This window comes from Rhincodon typus, chromosome 22, assembly GCF_021869965.1.
Source record: "Rhincodon typus isolate 14 chromosome 22, sRhiTyp1.1, whole genome shotgun sequence".
Classification (NCBI taxonomy): Eukaryota; Metazoa; Chordata; class Chondrichthyes; order Orectolobiformes; family Rhincodontidae; genus Rhincodon; species Rhincodon typus.
Window position 1 is genome coordinate 18,692,802 of NC_063353.1, and position 18,171 is coordinate 18,710,972.

The following is an 18,171-nucleotide window of genomic DNA, read 5'->3' on the forward strand; positions in this document are numbered from 1 at the left end:
ATTGAGGAGACCAGGTGTGAATTTGATGGTAGTTGAACATCTGTAACATTTTCCAGTTCAGGCACTTGGTCTGTTACACAGGACAGAATTTTGCCAGAGGCACAGCAGTGTACAAATTGCACAATGTTTATCACCTCCATTAGATTTTCTGGACGAGACATCTTAAGGACATTGGTGACCCACTTGGAAACAGCAGGTGGTCAACAAGAAGGCAGATTTGCATTTATATAGCATTTTTTCACAACTATCAGATGTCTCAGTGTATTTTACAACCAATTAAGTACTTTTTGAGCTATAATCACTATATAACTGAGGAAGCTTAGCGGCTAGCTTGCACACAGAAATGTAATGACAACCAAGTAATTTGTTAATTTTTTTGTGATATTAATTGAAGGAAAATATGGACAGAAATAACCCCCTTCCACTTTTTAAACAAAAATCTTACACATCAATCTTAACAGACAAGTGGGGTCATGGTTTTACATCATGTCCAAAAGATGCCACCTTCAGCAGTACAGCAGCCGATGCCAGTTGCTGGAGTGTCAACCTAGATTTTTATACTCAAGTCCAAAAAGTCTGGAGTGGGACTTGGACCCAGAATCTTACATCTCAGAGGTGACACCGTAACCTAAAAAGCCTAAATAGGTACCTAAATAAGTTAATTAAGGAAGCCTTTGATACGCATTTTGCTGAACATGTGCAATTTTTATTTCCAGAACCTTGGAAATGAATCAGAGGTGGCATGTTGTGGTGTTTCTGACGTAAATAGTAGAGCTGATAAAGGGGAGCTAATGGATGTGGCTTACTTTCAGAAGGCTTTTTATAAGTTGCCACATAAGGGAATATCAGGTAAAATTAAGTGTATGGAAGTAGGATTGCAGACAGACGCAAATAGGAAAATGGCTGACAGCCTGGAAATAAAGAGTTAGAATAAATGGGATTTTTTTTCCCCCAAGTGGCAGCCAGTGACTGGTTGGGTAGACAGATATCAGTGCTTGGTTCCCAGCTAGTTATAATATATATTAATGGTTTATAGACGAAGGAACTAAATGTAACATCTTATCGTCTGCAGACGATGCAAAGCATGGTGGGAGAATGGATTGTGAGGAAGATACAAAGATATTTCAGTGTGATTTAGACAAGTTCAGTGACTGCACAAATGGATGGGAAATGACGTATAATGTGGATAAATGTGAGGTATCCACTTTGGTAGTAAAAACAGGAAGCAGATTGTTACCTAAATGGTGATAAATGGGGAAAAGTGCAATGATACTAGGTGTCCTCATACAACAGTCACTAAAATTAAGCATGTAGGTGCAGCAAGTGGTGAAAAACGCAAATAGTATGTTGGACATCAGGGATGTCTTGCTGCAATTGTAAAGTGCCTTGGTGAGACCACACTTGGAATATTGTTGCAGTTTGCTCTCCTTATCTGAGGAAGGCTGCTCAGACTGTAGACAGAGTAGAACAAAAGTTTACTAGGCTAATTCCTGGGACAGCAGGATTGACGTATGAAGAGAGACAGGATTGGTTAGGACTATATCATTGGAGTTTAGAAGGATGTGGGGGGGATACCATAGAAACCTGTAAAATTCTCACAGGACTAGTCAGAGTAAACACAAGAAGGATATTTCCCATGACTGGAGTTCAGAACCAAAGGTCACAGGTTAGAGATCAGAGGTAGCCCATTTAGGACTGAAATGAAGAGAAATTTATTCACCCTGAGTGATGAACCTGTGAAACTCTCTGCGACAGAATGTGATTAAGGCCAAAACATTGAATGTTTTCAAGAAGGAATTGGATATAGTTGTTAGGACTAAAGGGATCGAAGGGTATAGGGAGAAAGTGAGGACAGGGTACCGAGTTGGATATTTAGCCACAATTGAAGGCCAAGCAGGCTCAAATGGGCTGCTCCTGCTCCCATTTCTATGGTTCTGAGGATCATTGAACAGACTAGGGTGCTCCCACATAATTTTCTTGGGCTGCGCACAGGTGATCAAATACGAACAAGTGTTTGTAACTATAAAATAGACCCTTAAACAGAACATTATTGTACTGAAACAGTTCAGATGTCCATTAGTAAAATCAACATCCAAAGGCAAATGACTGTAGAATCAAGATTTCTTTCATGTAACAATATTTTAAACCTTTTCTTTAATAAGAAGTTTACAAAAATGCTGAACAGTGTGGACAAAATATTCTTCAAAGTTATTACTCAGATGAACTTGGTGGATTTCAATGTACAGAGCCGCTTTGATATAATAGCATTTAACGTTTTGCAGAAAACAAGGTACTGCGCTTGTTCCTGTAAATAAAGGGAACAATTTGCACTCAGTAGTGTCATGAGAAAGTATACTGATACTTGAACCTCTCTACTCTGTGATCATTACAAAAATTAAAGACTTAATCAAATTACTCAAAGTGCCCCAGCTTACCTATCTGATGGAATCTGATTAAGAGAAAACACTGACCAGGTTTCTTTAAACAAGAAACAACTAGTTATTACAGAGAAATCAGTTCTAACCACTGGAAAACAAAGTATGAATTATCTTATAACTTTGCTGGGTAAAGCTCTATCTCCTTCTTAAAGCCTATACGTATATGCAGACAAAAATGGTCGAACGAACAGATGTTACAAGAGGAGGGAAAAATACTGGCGAAACACAGTTCATTTGCACTAGTCCATAGGATTTGATGAGGTGTCCCTTTTGCTTCTTCCAATCCTGATTTTTAATGGTTCCTACATTAATCGTTCAATCTTGTAGTCACTTCTTAGCAGCACCAGCTTATAGCAAATGGTGGGATAGATTTGCCATCTTTCACTGCAGAGGCAGATAAAAAGAGATGGTGTTTCTTGCAGTCTGATACCTTCAGCCCCTGTTTTGCTCACTAAGAAGCTATGCACCCATAACTTATTTCTTTAAAGTGTGGCAATTCCTTCCACAGTCCTTGGTTTACAGTGGTATCCTTTTCCCATTATGCTCCACAGTCCAAAATAAAGAAAAACAAAAATGATGTGGTCTTTGCAGCAGTCACTACTTTGAACAAAATATTCACAATGAATATAAGGTGCACTTTGTTTCTAAATTGTCAAAAATGAATTAATTGCACCATTGTTTTGAATTCTAAACAAAAGCTGTAGGTGAAGATTCTAGGATTTTTCATACAAGCCTCTCAAAAATTTACTTTTAATAAATTATTTTTATTACTGAATTCAAAAGGGCTTATTTTGGTAAACTTGTGAGTTGTGCTTCTGGTAGTTTCCATAAGTGTAACTGATATAATGCTAAAGAATGGTGAGCCTCATGTGATGCAACTCCATCAACAAATACAAATATTAGATTCATTAACAGAATGTGGAATAAACCAAAACCATGGATTTTTTTGTTCAAATACAGTATGTTAGCTTCTTCAATATACTCAATATGGATTACAGAGGCAAATGATTCTGTACTAACTGGCCCTGGAAATAACTATTGAAGGTACATAGTTCTTTGAAAGCTGCATCGCAGGTAGACAGGGTGGTAAAGAAAGCATTTGGCATGCTTGCCTTCATTGATCAGACCACCGAGTATAGCAGTTGGGACGTCATGTTGTGGTTGTACAGGACGTTGGTGAGGCCACTTTTGTAGTACTGTGTACAGTTGTGGTTGCCCTACTACAGGAAGGATATCATTAATTTGGACAGTGTGCAGAAAAGATTTACAAGGATGTAACAAGACTGGAGGGTTTGAGTTATAACAGAAGCTCGATAGGCTGGGACTTTTTCACTGGACCATAGGAGGTTGAGGGGTGACCTTATAGAGGTTTATAAAATCATGAAGGGCATGGATAAGTCTTTTCCTTAGGGTTGCAGAGTTCAAAACTAGAGGGCATAATTTTAGGGTGAGAGGAGAAAGATTTAAAAAGGGACCGGAAGGGCAACTTTTTTTTTTTTTTTTTTTTACACAGGGTATTCGTATGTGGAATGAACTGCCAGAGGAAGTGGTACATGCAGATAAAGATATGACATTTAGACAGGTATATGAATAGGAAAGGTTTAGAGGGATATGAGCTAAACGCAGGTGAAAGGAACTAGCTTTAGTTTGGGAAACTTGGTCAGCACGGACAGATTGGAATGAAGGGTCTGTTTCCATGCTGTATGACTCTAATAAATATTAAATCCCAACTTAGGATCATTTAAAAAGGTTTCTAAATCTCCAAACTAAGCAGAGTAGAACATTAAAACTTCCTTTCAATCACGTGGCAAACATAAATAAAATAATGAATAATAGACTGGGTGATGTAAGAACTATTTCAATGTCAGTCAAATAAATGAGCAATAATGCTTCAAATTAATATTGACTGCTTCATTGCTTATGCTGTCTTTAAAACATTACTTTTCAGTTATAAAAGTTTTAATTTTTGATGTGATGCATGCAGAGTCTAATCACAAACTGTACCCATGTCTCCTCTAAGCAGTGATTTCCAAATATCCCATAAATCAAGGGCTATGATTTAAATTCAGGCTAGAGCACCATGGCAGCAGTTTAAATTTGTAGCTCAATTGAAATAAACCTGCATTAATCCCCTCATAAGTGTTTCTTCTTCCATTACTACGAGATTTTAAAACTACTTCAGCATACACATGTCTGTAACAACACAACTTTTTGTACTTTGAGTCATGGAGTTAAGAACGGTTAAAATGAATACTTCATTGGTGAGAAGCAGCAGATTGATACAACCAGCTGTCATGATGATAACAAAGGATCTGTGGGAATATAGTTCAAGCAGTTATATAAATTAAATACCAATGTCTATAAAAGTATGAAAATTATCAGCATTGTAAGCAATTTCACAAATTTAATTATTCTTGGGCTTGCAGCATCAATTCAGATATACAGATGACTAATGCACAAAAACTGAAATTATTTTTAATATTTTCTCAACATTATGTACATTATTGAAGATGTGACTGTTCAAAAGCTGAGTGTATTTAATACTGAATCCCTCTCTGTTATTTTAGTGGAAGAGTTAACTTGTTTAAAATAAACAGGGCATCATCTATCAAATTTGTTGAAATTGCTGAAAGAGGAATTTGATACAAGCTCATTAAATTTACTTACAAATAACAGTGCTCAGTAAATCCTCAGTTTATGAAAGGAGACAAATGTCATTATTACAACGTATTAACAATTACAGTAACAGTACAAATAGTATATTAGTTATGATTGTTATTTCAACTTAAAACACAATTGTAACTGCTTAATATTCTATTGAAGTGAGCAAAAATTTTGTTCTCTCATTCCATGGAAAACATCACACAATTTTGATTTTAAAAAAAATTGTCCAAAGGGCATAGAAAAGTGACCTGTCAGCATACCTCACTCACTGTTCACCGGATAATTGTGTTTGCTCATCGTCTGGAGGTCAGGGTCAAGGTAGATGAAACTCTAAAAATCTGAGGTAGCATATTGCTCAACTGGTAGAACATTTCCTCTGAAATACTCTGTTAATACAAAATCATAATTTAAGTTGCATAGTACACAGCATTCATTAACAGCGGTATGCATACTCAGATTGCACTTATATTGCACGATGGCTAAGAGTCCGGTAGTTACAGAGTGTGAAGGACAGTCTGCAAGGTCTTTCCAATAACTCCTGGCTGCAATTTACACTCTACTTGCCAGAAATAAGCTTTGCACAAGCCTAAATTCGCAATTGCAGATGCTTTTCCTGGTCAGTTAAAAGCTATTAAACTGGACAGCAATGCATGCTTTCCCAAAGTGCTCAGGATATTCATTGCACCAGAGCATTTTCTTTAAAATATAGTTTAATACTGTACTGGAGTACACTGCACTTGGTGATGAGTTCAAGTAATCTTGGCAGCTTACCTGAGGAAGTGCGGTAAATTGACACAAAGAGAACTGTTTTCAGGCAGAATTTAGAATTCCCCATAAACTAGACTTCACATCTTGACATATTTCACACTCCTTCCTCATTTATATGCTACCCATCAGCGATAACATGTAAAAGCACAGCATAAAATCCCACATGCATGTCAAACACGTATACCAACATCACCAAGCTCTACTTTGCCATTAGCATTTTAGATCCTTGCACAGCAGCGGAATTGTCTCACTGTTTGTCCAACATCCAGTGTTAAATGATAGAATATTTCTACAAATAAATATTGGAATAAATTGAAGCCAGTGTCTCCATCCCTGCTACAAATGACATCTGTTTCTACCTTTGTCCGTTATATCTCTGAGCTGAGCCCATACCCTCTTCATCACCAAAGCTATCTAATATTCCCCATCTCTGCACATCGCTAGATTACTAATCTCTGTGAACTAATCCAGCTCCAAATCTCCTTTAACTCTGGCCTTTATGCATGCCCAATTTCCTTCGGCCCTCCGTAGATGGCCTTATTCTCAGATGTCTCGGCCATAAACTAGAAAATACCTAGACTTCTTCACACCTCTCTCCTCAAGGCCTCTTCAGCCACCGCTTTGGTCACCTGTCCTAGATCTTAATTACATAACTCAATGGTCGTGTTTGTCAGATGATAATTCTGCAAAGTGTACCGGACATTTTACTATACTAAAGGTGCTACGTAAATGCAGGATGTTATTGTAAGAATCTACAATACAGAATTGTTCTCATTTTCCAAATGTTTTCACTAGGATTTTAATTTTTTTTATTTAAACTGCACACAAAATTGCAGAGTGGGCTTTCACCTCCCTAGATATTCCTGGGATTTTCCAACTGTAAATTCCAAGCCTGTTTAATTCTGGAAATATCCCATTCTTTTGATGGCAAACCAGCTTTGATATTAAAGTGTCAGCCATGTATAAGTAACAATGCCAGTTGTACATTTCAGGCATATCAGCGTTTGTCCTGTCGTGTTTCTTGCTGTGATGCATCTGATCTCATCCATCTCTACCGCAATAAAGAGACAGCCCAAGTGGTTTTGCAGTTGAAGAACAAACATTTACTATTGCCGACTCTATTAGTCATTTTTGGAATCACATTTAAAATCCTACACTTCTGTTGTGATCTGACTGTTTCTGAAGTTTGAAATTATCTTGTGTAACACACAAAGGATCCCCTCTTCTCTCCCAGTCACTACATCCACACCTGCCCAGAATCCATCACCAACCTTCCCCTCATTAGATTGTGCTGCTGGCCCCTTCCCAAGGATCTCTAGCTGGCACTTGAGTGAGGAAGAGTCAATACAGTGTGGAGCTGGAGGAACACAGCAGGTCAGGCAGCATCAGAGGAGCAGGAAAGTTGATGTTTCGGGTTGACACCCTTCATCAGGGCTAAAGGGTGTAAACCCAAAATGTCTCCTCTGATGCTGCCTGACCGACTATGTTCCTCCAGTTCCACACTGTATTGACTGACTCCAGCATCCGCAGTTCTTGCTATCTCCACTAGAGTGAGGAAGCTGTGAAAGCTTCAATTGGTAACTCTATGTTTACCATTGTTACAAGGTTACATTTCGCTAAAATATATGGAATCATACAGCTCAAAGTCACTTGCTTACGTAGTAAATATCTGACCCAACATATCTCTCATGATGATTACAAAGCTAGAGTACCAAGGCTCAACAAGTTCAAAGATGTGTTTTAAGGGATCAATTGCATTATGAAATCCTGCAAATAGAGAAAAGACAAGTCATTGCATGAGGCACACCTCAAATATCAGACTGTGGAGTCTTCACTGCTGCTAACAGCAAAATAACAGAAGTTAATTTCAAAATGTTCTACAATTCTCCTTGAAATCCTTCCTAGTAATTTGCAGTTGTTGTAGTCCAGAAAATGAAAAGATAAAATATTGCAAGTGCTGGAAATACAAAAGCAATTATGGAAAAGATAGAAATACCCAGAAGGTCAAGATACATCTGCGGCAAAAATATCATTTGCTTTTCCAGGTTTTAAGAGTACTTCCGACTATTTTTGTTTCGAAAGCTACCCAAACTAGATACGTTAATGTTCATAATTAAAGTTAAATTAAGACAACTCAGGGTACGAGCAACGCTTTGCTCTCCTGTTTAAAATCCAATGGGATTCAAGGTGAAGTGTGCGATTAAGAGAGTCAACAGTTCAATAATTTCTGAAGAAGGGTCTAGGCCCGAAACGTCAGCCTTCCTGCTCCTCTGATGCTGCTTGGCCTGCTGTGTTCATCCAGCTCTACACCTTGTTATCTCTAGTTCAATACTGCAGTTCTTTTAAGTACTTGTTAATGGAGAGATTTAAAAGGTATCAGTTTATACTGAATTACACAAGCAAAAGAAAATTCACTTTCGCTGACAATAGGATATTACCACAATGATTTTCCCCTCAATAATAACTGAAGTATTAAAAAGAATTATTTTCAATAGTAAGATGTGTATGTACATACAATCATTTCAAATTTGAAAATAGAAACAGCAATGGCACACTACTGAGTTATCAATTGATAGGTATTGATGAAAAGTGTGATGTTAAAGATATCAAGGTTGAATGGTAACATCAAACTTTTGTATATAAAAAACCTAAAACGTTCTGTAAGCAAAATCAAGTTCACTTAGTTATTAATTAACCAAAGTTCCATTTTTCTTGTGCAAATGGCAAAAAGTCTATGGCTACGTAAAAACAATTAATAGCAGCATACCTTAGAAGTATTTTTCACTGAGGAAATAACATGTAAAACAAATATACTGTTAAAATAATAAGACAAACAGTGCAAAGGCAATGTTAGGAATTTAGGGGTAAGGATGAAGATAGTTCCTCGTACTGAAATGAAAAGTACCTGCAGAATCCAGGGATTTTAATGCAAATATCTAGCTTAAGTAGCTAGACATCTAACATTTAGGTTCTTTTTGTTTAGTATCTCAGTGGCTTGTTAACTTGACTACATAATTGAGTCGTTCCTTAGTTCATTTTCAGGAGTGAATTAAAATAAATGTATTAACTATATTTTTAGCCTGGTTAACAATTATATGAATAATTACATTGTACCTAAGGAGTTGATTTTAAGTATCTAATCAGAATTCAGGGACAGCCATGACCCATAGCTTGAAATTTTTGCATCACTGGAGAAATTCAGGGCCCTACATGTGGCACCAAACTCCATGTTTAAAGGAAATGCCATGAGTTGCTCAAACTTATGCAGAGGACTTCTGAGCTTGAGGGACACTTGGATTGTCTCCAGGGCACATAGACGACTGAATATTTCCTGGATCACAGGTTCTGCTACGTAGTTACACTACAGACCAAGAGTTAAAACAGCAAATGAGTAGCCAGCCAGAAACAGGAGGATAGCAGCCAATATAGGAATCCTCCATGATACGCAATCTCAAACTTCTATTCAACATTGAATATCAGTGAGGATCATTACTCTTACCATACTCTTAAGAGGTAAGAGTCTCGCACTGTGAGGCACAGGGCATTGCAAACTTTAGGAACGCAATTGTAAAACAAAATTCAATTGTCATGACTCATGAGATGAAGAAAAACAGGCTGCTGAAGCTTTTTTTTCCTTGCACTAATCAGGATAGAATCACAAAACTTACATTATCATGTTTTTTTTCAGCAAAACTCAGAGGTTTAAGGTTTGGAGGTATGTGCATATTTGCATTAAGTGTGATTCATAATGTTGGTAAGCTGTAAGGACAAATAGCCACATAGTTTTCACCACAACATCATATTCTAAGCCCTACACTTTTAAAAAAAAAAGAGGTAGATTGGGTGCTTCTTGGATACAAAGTATTCAGGAAAGACAGGGAGGAGGAAAGTGGTTGAGCACTCTGGGTCTGTACTTGACGGAGTTTAGAAGAATGAGAGGGGAATCTCATCAAAACTTTCAGAATACCGAGAGGTCGGCATAGTTTTTAAAAAATTCATTCATTGGATGAGGACGTCGCTGGCTAGGCAGCATTTATTGCCCATGCCTAATTGCCCACAGGGCAGTTAATAGTCAACCACATTGCTGTGGGTCAAGATTCACATGTAGGCCAGACCAGGAAAGGATAGCAGTTTCCTTCCCTAAAGGACATTAGTGAACCAGATGGGTTTTTCCTCAACAATCAACAATGGATTCATGTTCATCATTAGACTCTTAATTCCAGATATTTATTTAATTCAAATTCCACCATCTGCCATGGCGGGATTTGAACCCTGGTCCCCAGAACATTAACTGGGTCTCTGGATTAATAGTCCAGCGATAATACCACAAGGCCATCACCTCCCCAGTGGACATGGAGAAGATGTTCCCACTAGTAGAAGAGACTAGGACATGAAAGCACAGCCTCAAAGTGAAGGGACCAACCTTTAGATCTGAGATGGGGAGGAATTTCTTCAGCCAGAGGCGAGGAATTTGTAGAACTCTATACCCCAGAAAGTAGTGGAGGTCAAGTCAAGTCACTGAGTGTCTTTAAGACAAAGATAGATAGATAGATTCTTGATGAATAAGGGGATCAAGGGTTACAGGGAGAAGACAGGAAATAGAGTTGAGAAACCTATTTCAGCCATGATCGAATGATGGAGCAGACTTGATGAGCCAAATGGCTTAATTCTGCTCCTATACTTTATAGTCTAAAAGGAGCAGCAGTTTTGAGCAAAGAAATATTACAGTGCTAGAAAGCAGCATTCCCATTTTTTATGGCTTCACAGATCTCCAAGTTCCATACATGGCAGTGACTTCTGGACTGGAAGTCATTGCCACAATTGGCACACTGGCAACAATCACCGTGCAGGAAACCTTGGAGCGGCTGAGCATGTGCAGCATAGAGGGAATGTTACTAGCAAATGAGAATGTCAGAAGGCAAAGCTACTTGGTTGCAGTTGAGAAACAATGAATTGTTACACTACTTGGTCTATTTTGAAGCCCATTGAATATGGTAAGCAGATAGAGAAGCACAGAATTCTATGATGATCTCATTACAACTACTACAGTTACAGAGCACAGCTTCAAAATCTGCAGATAGCAAGAAAGTTGGAAATGCAATGAACAGCAAGGAAGATAGCAACAAACTTCATGAGCACAGATTGGTGGAATAGGAAGACGAATAAACATACAATGCAGAAATGTTTGAGGTGATACATATTGGTTGGAAGAATGAGAAGACACAAAACAAGCTAAAAATGTACAGTTTTCAACAGAGAATGCAAGAACAAAGACACCTTGGAGTGTTTATGCACAAATCATTGATCGTGCCAGGACAGGTTAATAAAGCATATGGGAACCTGTCTGAGCTTTAGAAATAAAAGCACAGCATACAAAAGACAAGAGGTTGTTCTAAGCCTGTCTAAAATACTAGTTCAACTGTGGTACCAGCACACTTCAGGAATGAGAGTAAGGTTTTGGAGAGGGCAGAGATTTTCATGAATGTTTACAGGGATGTGGAATTACAGTTATGTGTATTGACTGAAGAAGCTGGGTTTGCTCCCCTTAGAGCAGATAAAGTTTGAGAAGATTCGCTACAGACATTAAAATCATTAGGAGTTTAGAAAGAGTAAATAAAGGGAAACTGTTTCCAATAGCTGAAGGGTCACTAACCAGGAGCAGAGGTGTAAGGTGTCTTACAAAAGTGCCCAAGGCATGAGGAAAAATATTGATGTAATTAGGATTTGGAATGCACTGCTGGATGGGGTGGTGGCTACAGATTAATGACAACTTTCAAGAAGAAAATTGAGAAATACTTGAACACAGAAATATAAGAACAGAAATAAGCCACTTAATTATTCAAGACTGTTCTACCATTCAAACAGATCATGGATGATCTGCAATCTAACCTGCACATGCCTGTCTTGCTCCAGGTTCCCAATACTTTTGATTAACAAAAATAAACCTCAAATTTTAAATTAACTGTTGTTAAAGCATTAATATGGAAGACAGTTCCAAATTTCTACCACTGTTTGTGTGTAAATGTGTTTCCTAATTTGAGGGAGAAAAGTTGCAGTGACTTGGGAAAAGGTAGAGGGCAGTGGCTATGGACTAACTGAATTGCTGTCCAAAAGATTTGGTACAAACTTGATTGGCCTAATACCTCTTTCTGCACTATATTATTTGATGAAAGGGGAAAATGTACAAGCATGGAAACCTTTAACTGCCTGTCACTTTGTTTCCTAAATGTGAGAAAGGTTTGGCTATCAAGTTCTATCCTGAATTCCATAGTGTTCCACACTCTACTTGTTTCATTACATTTTCCTGCTGACATTAGCAATAATGCTGATTCAGATCAGGAATTTAATCTGTGCAAGTATTAGCTGGCATGAAATGCTTTTTTCTGCTATTTAACCAACGATATTAACCTGTTGAAATTAGTTGACAAAAGAATCTTAGAGATACGTTACATTCTTCTAAATCAAGTTTCAGATTGCAATTTTCCATTATAATTAGGTGGGACAGGACTATGGCTATGTAAATACAAACTCAGATTCAGTGTAAAGAATAGAGGAGTAAATGCTAACAGATGGATTTTAGTTGAAGATTCTACAATTATGTAGATTAAATCATAGTTTATTTTACCACTGAAATTTCTTTTGGAAGGGTATGTTGCCCTGCTATACCTTTTTCAAATTCTTCTAGGTTCTCTCTGGCATGCACCTCAAAGCAAAAATCTCTCAGCCATAGACTAAGTGGTAGGTTATAACAGCTGTGTAGACACCCTACCTAACTCATCCCAAGACGTATTGTTTACAAAACATATTAAATTTTGCACATTTTACTCTCTTTCTCAACTTAAATAAGGCAGCAATTCATGATGTTACAAATCATTTGATCTGCTGATACAGTTGAAAAGAAACAAGAATGTAAACTGACGTAAGTCTTGATTGTCATAAAGCGAAAATGGTTACGAAATTGTAGGAGGATTAAGCAAATTTTTATCCAGAGTTATGGCTTTGTTTATCATACCAAACATTAACAGCTTATGATCCAAGCTTTAATCCAAGAATGTACTCATGAATAGCATTCTGAAAATCATACTTTATTTATTCCTTTTCCACATGACTTCTGGACATCTTGTGTACTATAGACTTTCCATTACTTAGTGCAACAGGAAGTAATGCTGAATAAGTTTATAAAACAGTAATTTTTGTGTCATTATTTGCCACAGCCGCAACTTGTATATGACTGAATGGATAAGCTAACTCCTAGTGGATTTACTATTTTTCCAAACTTGTGTGTTATTGCTTTGGCAATACTTGTGTAGACTTTCAGCCAAGTGCATTACCAGTAGCCAACAGGAACTGACTAAGCACTTTAAGTTTCTGACTGAACATTAAATTCTCAAATAACTCCTTTACTTGTTAAAACTCAATATTTCCAGTTGATACTACTGCTGAAAAAGTCAGGCACTTTTTGTTTAGTGAACTAGCAACTTCCAACAAGAAAATAAATACACAGTACACAGAAAGAGCTCAAATCTGGACTAACATTATATGTAAATTGTTCAGCCATTGACAATGGAGTACTTTGGACCCACTTGGTTTGGATCAGATTTTCAAGTCCCTTCATTTTGAGCTTCTATCATCAGAAGCATCATTTCAACCCAAGACAGATAGTCATAATTTTATGAGAACACTGAGAGGATCATGTTTGAGCCCTTGCCAAGTGGAAAGTTGGCACCAGGATCTCATGAGTGAAGCTGCTTTTGCATGGCATTATAAGCAGCATATCTCACTATAAGATGTGCAAGTGCCCTGTCTCTCTGTCTGATAATGGACTCTTCCCATTAAGCTTCCGTTCCACTCTGGAGATACAGGTCACTGTTTGCGTTGCTGTAAGGGCAGTCAAAAGATACTGAGCCCTGCAAAAATGACTCTCATATCTGGCCTCTAAATGACAATTCTGTGGAACTACCATCCCAGTTTTAGCTTTCTCATTAATGGGAATACAGTGACAGAAATTACAGTTTGTATCCACCAGCTACTTTTGCTGATGTCCAAATCCAGCACCGTGTATCAGGTTTACTTGTCAACTACTGCTTAATCCAAGTCCTCATGTGAAGACGACTTTGGAAAAGAGGTAGATCAGAAGTCACTGACTATAGATACTTCTATGACAAAGGAAGAAGTAACAATTTTATCCTGGACTTCTACTTGGATGGTAACTATGTGATAATAAGCAGTTACAATGGAATGCTTTAAGATCTGCAGTGGGGTCAAACAGGGTTGCACTTTGGTACTGACATTCTATGTCATATGCCTTCGGTTAATCTATAGAGGACACCTTAAAAACTGTTCAGTTTTGCCTGCCTGAGACCCAAGACAAATGTACAGCAAGTCCTCAATTGCTCTCACGAATAAAATCACGATTGCATTTCAATGCTGAGAAACATGTTCGGTTTACATGAATAAAGTGTATAGTTTGATATCAGTAGCAGAAAGATAAACATCATTGGCAGAATGGCAAAGTCCTGGACAATGTAATGCTGGAGGTAGCTCCATATAACTAGATCCCACAATTGCCAGCTATCTGTCACTTGATGCTGTAATTAAAATGACCTTTGTGTAATTGCAGCTGTTATGTAGAGATGACAAAGACAAAGTGTGGAACACTAACAACCTGATGGAGAACACCAAATAGTCAGTCCTTCATGCACTTCTCTACGGTAAAGAATACAGTAAATTGTTGGGATTAGATCATTGCCTCAGAGATCTTGAGGCATGCTAATCCTATCAGCATACACGCCTTGCCAAGTCAGCAATGTCTGCTGAGAGAAAATAGAAACTAATGAAAGTTGCACTCTCTCAGCCCATTGTGTTCATCCACAGCAAGTGCAACCCGAAACTGCCTTTTCAAAGTTAAGTTCCTGAGCCACATCAGATGCAATTTAACATAGTTAATTAACAGTATAGTAAACTGCCAAAAGCCACATCACTTCTACACAGAGAATTCATAGAATCCCTACAGTGCAGAAGAGGCCATTCAGCTCATCAAATCTGCATCAAAGAGCATCCCACCCAGACTGTATTGCCATGAGGCCACGTTTACCATGGATGACCCCTGCACATTTCTGGATCCTTCCGGGCAATTTACCATGACCAATCCATCTAATCTGCACATCTTTAGAATGTGGGAAGAAAACGGAACATCTGCCAGAAACCCATGCAGACGTGGGGAGAATGTGCAAACTCCATACAGTCACCTAAGGTTGGATTTGAACCTGGGTGCCTGCATTGTGAGGCAGCTCCAACAATTTCAGAAAACCCATTACTACAGAAAAGATTGTATCCAAATTTTATTTTGAAAATATATACAAATCTTTGACAGGGACAGCAGTATTAGAAATCTTCAATATGTGGCTTTCCATCCAAACTCTAGAGGAGAATTTAAGACAGGTACAAAATTGTGAAGTTTAAAAAGTAAAGATCGCTCCACAGCTGCTGACTTACCTGATTGCAGCATTTTCCACTTCTTTTTCAGATATCTAGTATTGTTGTTGCAACATGTAAACACAGAGGCTAAATTTCTCTTTTACTCTATCAAACAAATAATAACAACTGGCGAACCGAATGGGGACAAATTAGTTATAGGTATAAATAAAGGAAACACTTATTTAGGAATATGTACCTGTGGCACAAGGAACTGAACTGTGCGAGAAGTTCCCCCATCCCAGGATGCCATTTCCATCATAAAACCTAAAGGAACAATAAAAAAAAGGAGAGTTAAATTTAAAAAAAAAAAATCACAATTTTACTCAGTTTGTACTTTTTACCTCCTCATCCAACCTTTCAATTTTCAAGATGGCCTATATTCAAAGTGTTATTCAAATGCTCCTGTTTACTCATGCTGTATATTTCCAGCAATTTTGTTTTCATAGTAAATAATGCTGTATAAGCAGTGATAATGTTTTTTAAACATTGAATTGCTTGTTAGGAAATTTCTAATGATGATACCAAACTGTTTGTCCAGGTGGACAATTCATGCTTTATTCATTTTTTTCTTGCTACCAAATCTTTCCCCATGCTACCAAGTATCTCCTCAAGACTTTATAGATATGTGCCCCAAGAAACTAGTATGAAAACATAGATGTAGAGCAAATATGGATCTTTTCTACATGTTGGAATTTAGTAACACCTGTAGCTGTCCAATTCTTTCCTTTTTAAATCTTGCAATCATGGCAACTCACTAATAAAAGCACAAACTTTCCAAATATAAACTGAAGTATAGGTTAGATCTTGAAGCGTTTATAAGAGAAACAAAGAATTAGACAATTTCAAGTTGGATTTTCTTTTGCTGTTTACTATTACACATAATTTATGGAATGTTAAACAATTAAAAAGAAGCATAAACTGGCGTTTGAAAATATAGGCCTGAGTTTTCCAGTGGCCAGATAGTTGTTTCTGCAGTATTAGTGGGAGTTACATGTCACAATCCTGTGAAATCCCTGATAAAGCAGTCTAAGGGAATTGTCCAGGAAACTGTAGATTCTATTGGGTAATTCCGCCTGCGCTGGGAACTCTCCATTGGTATCCATTTATATCAGTGATTTCAGCAGGTTCTGCTATAGTCAATTCCTGGGTAACTATTAAACGGACCTCCAACTTAACATTCATACCCCATTTACAACTTCCTTCAACTTCGAGAACCCCTAGAGCAAACAACCCCCGCCCCAACATCCAGCCTCTGAAATGACACTCACTTCTCCCAAAGAGACATCCCAACACTCGGACCTGAACATTTCCCCCCACCTCCCAACAAAACATTTGCCTCTCACTCTCCACCCGCTCACCCGCTTCCAGATCTGACACTCCCCTCGACCTTGCTGGACTCAATACACCTGCCTGTTCCAACCTGAACATTTCATTTCGTCATTTACCTAGTACTCTATCCACCTGGCATCCTAACTCCAAAATTACTTTACATTCCATATAATTTCACATGAGCTGAGTAAGTGGCAGTCTGTGCTGTTGGACATGTAAAGGGGACATGGTTTGACTTTCGCCAAGCATCCTGCATTAAGACGGACCTGTCAAATCTAAGCGACGCTCTGCAATTCCGAAGGAACCGTAATCAGAATCTTCTGCAAGAAACGTGGAAACATTTCTTACCAGAAAAATATAACAGCAGAGTGGCAAACTGCCTGATGTTGTTGCTACTCAGAAAATTTGGCCTGTGGCTTCTAACTTCAGTTAAATTTGTCTTTAATTATTTAACTAGCATAATTATTCAATAATCGTTTTCAAGTTTGTTTCATATATAAATTTCACAACAGAATCCATTTAAATTCATGCAGTATTAATCAAATCTATTATAAAGAAATTATCAAAAAAATTTGTGCTTACATGATGAAAACTAAAAACCAAGCTCTGCTAAATAATGCGGCAATTCGGCTTGACACGGCAAATTAAGTCTCAGTGTGAAGACAGAATTTACAATCCTGGTATGTGCTATTAATTACATCACAAATCAGTGAGTTTAAAGAAAACAGGACCCTTAATTTTACAAATAGAAACTGTGCACCATGGGTTTTAGCCATGCTGGAAATATGTTTACTGCATAAATAAATTTTAAATTTTTGCAAACAATTCTTCTTTGGTGGCCAGGCTTTAATAATTTTAATTCCACTTCCCACAAATCCAATGAGCAAGAATTGGGCAGTGGGATGCAAGATAGTTTACTAGAATGGAGGAAAGCAGACGTCTTTATTCAATACCACAACCAGAAAAGGAAGTCATGGCTCAGCAGAATAAACCTCTGAGCTTTGATATGCAAAAAAACTATTTCTGTGAGTAACTGCCATGATTGACAAATGTTAAAACCATTAATTTTCTCCCAAAAATTAACATTAACCAAAAGAAGTTAACTGTCAGCCCTAAAGATTTACTAACCTTTTATACATTTAAAGACTAGCTCTGCTCTTTTCAGGCACCAAGGTATAGTCATCTCCTGTTAAAACATGTAAAACATTACTCAAATTTCCATGTAACTGATATATTCACAATGGATTTCAAAAATAAATTGTCATGAACAGATCAAATAAGTTTTACGATAAGAAAAGAAAGAAATTCAGCAGAGTACTTTTCTTGATCTTATCGTTTGCAAATTATGTCATAATTTTTATTCCTTTCACATTTTAGTTGTCTGATCAAACTGCACAGTATCCCTGGCTATGTAAAATAGTTCTTATGGGCTTTAAGCATATTCACTAAGAGTCAAACACTTTAAAATTGTTAACACTCTGGCATCTTTCCTCAA

General features: G+C 37.5%; 1 protein-coding gene across 4 annotated transcripts in view; it reads right to left on the reverse strand.

The window, feature by feature from the left end:
- Positions 1 to 2,137: 2,137 nt before the first annotated feature.
- The window catches only part of c22h12orf4 (chromosome 22 C12orf4 homolog), a 52,769-nt gene continuing 36,735 nt past the window's right edge, over positions 2,138 to 18,171 (reverse strand). For 3 of the 4 annotated variants that reach the window (XM_048610285.1, XM_048610287.1, XM_048610288.1), the window contains 4 exons: positions 17,805 to 17,862; positions 15,544 to 15,611; positions 5,363 to 5,488; positions 2,138 to 2,305 (listed from right to left, as the gene is read on the reverse strand). In XM_048610285.1, the coding sequence (XP_048466242.1) occupies positions 5,396 to 5,488; positions 15,544 to 15,611; positions 17,805 to 17,862 (219 nt within the window). In that variant the 3' untranslated portion in view covers positions 2,138 to 2,305; positions 5,363 to 5,395. Of the gene's footprint in view, positions 2,823 to 5,362; positions 5,489 to 15,543; positions 15,612 to 17,804; positions 17,863 to 18,171 lie in introns of all 4 variants that reach the window. The other variant, XM_048610286.1, reaches the window with a different exon arrangement.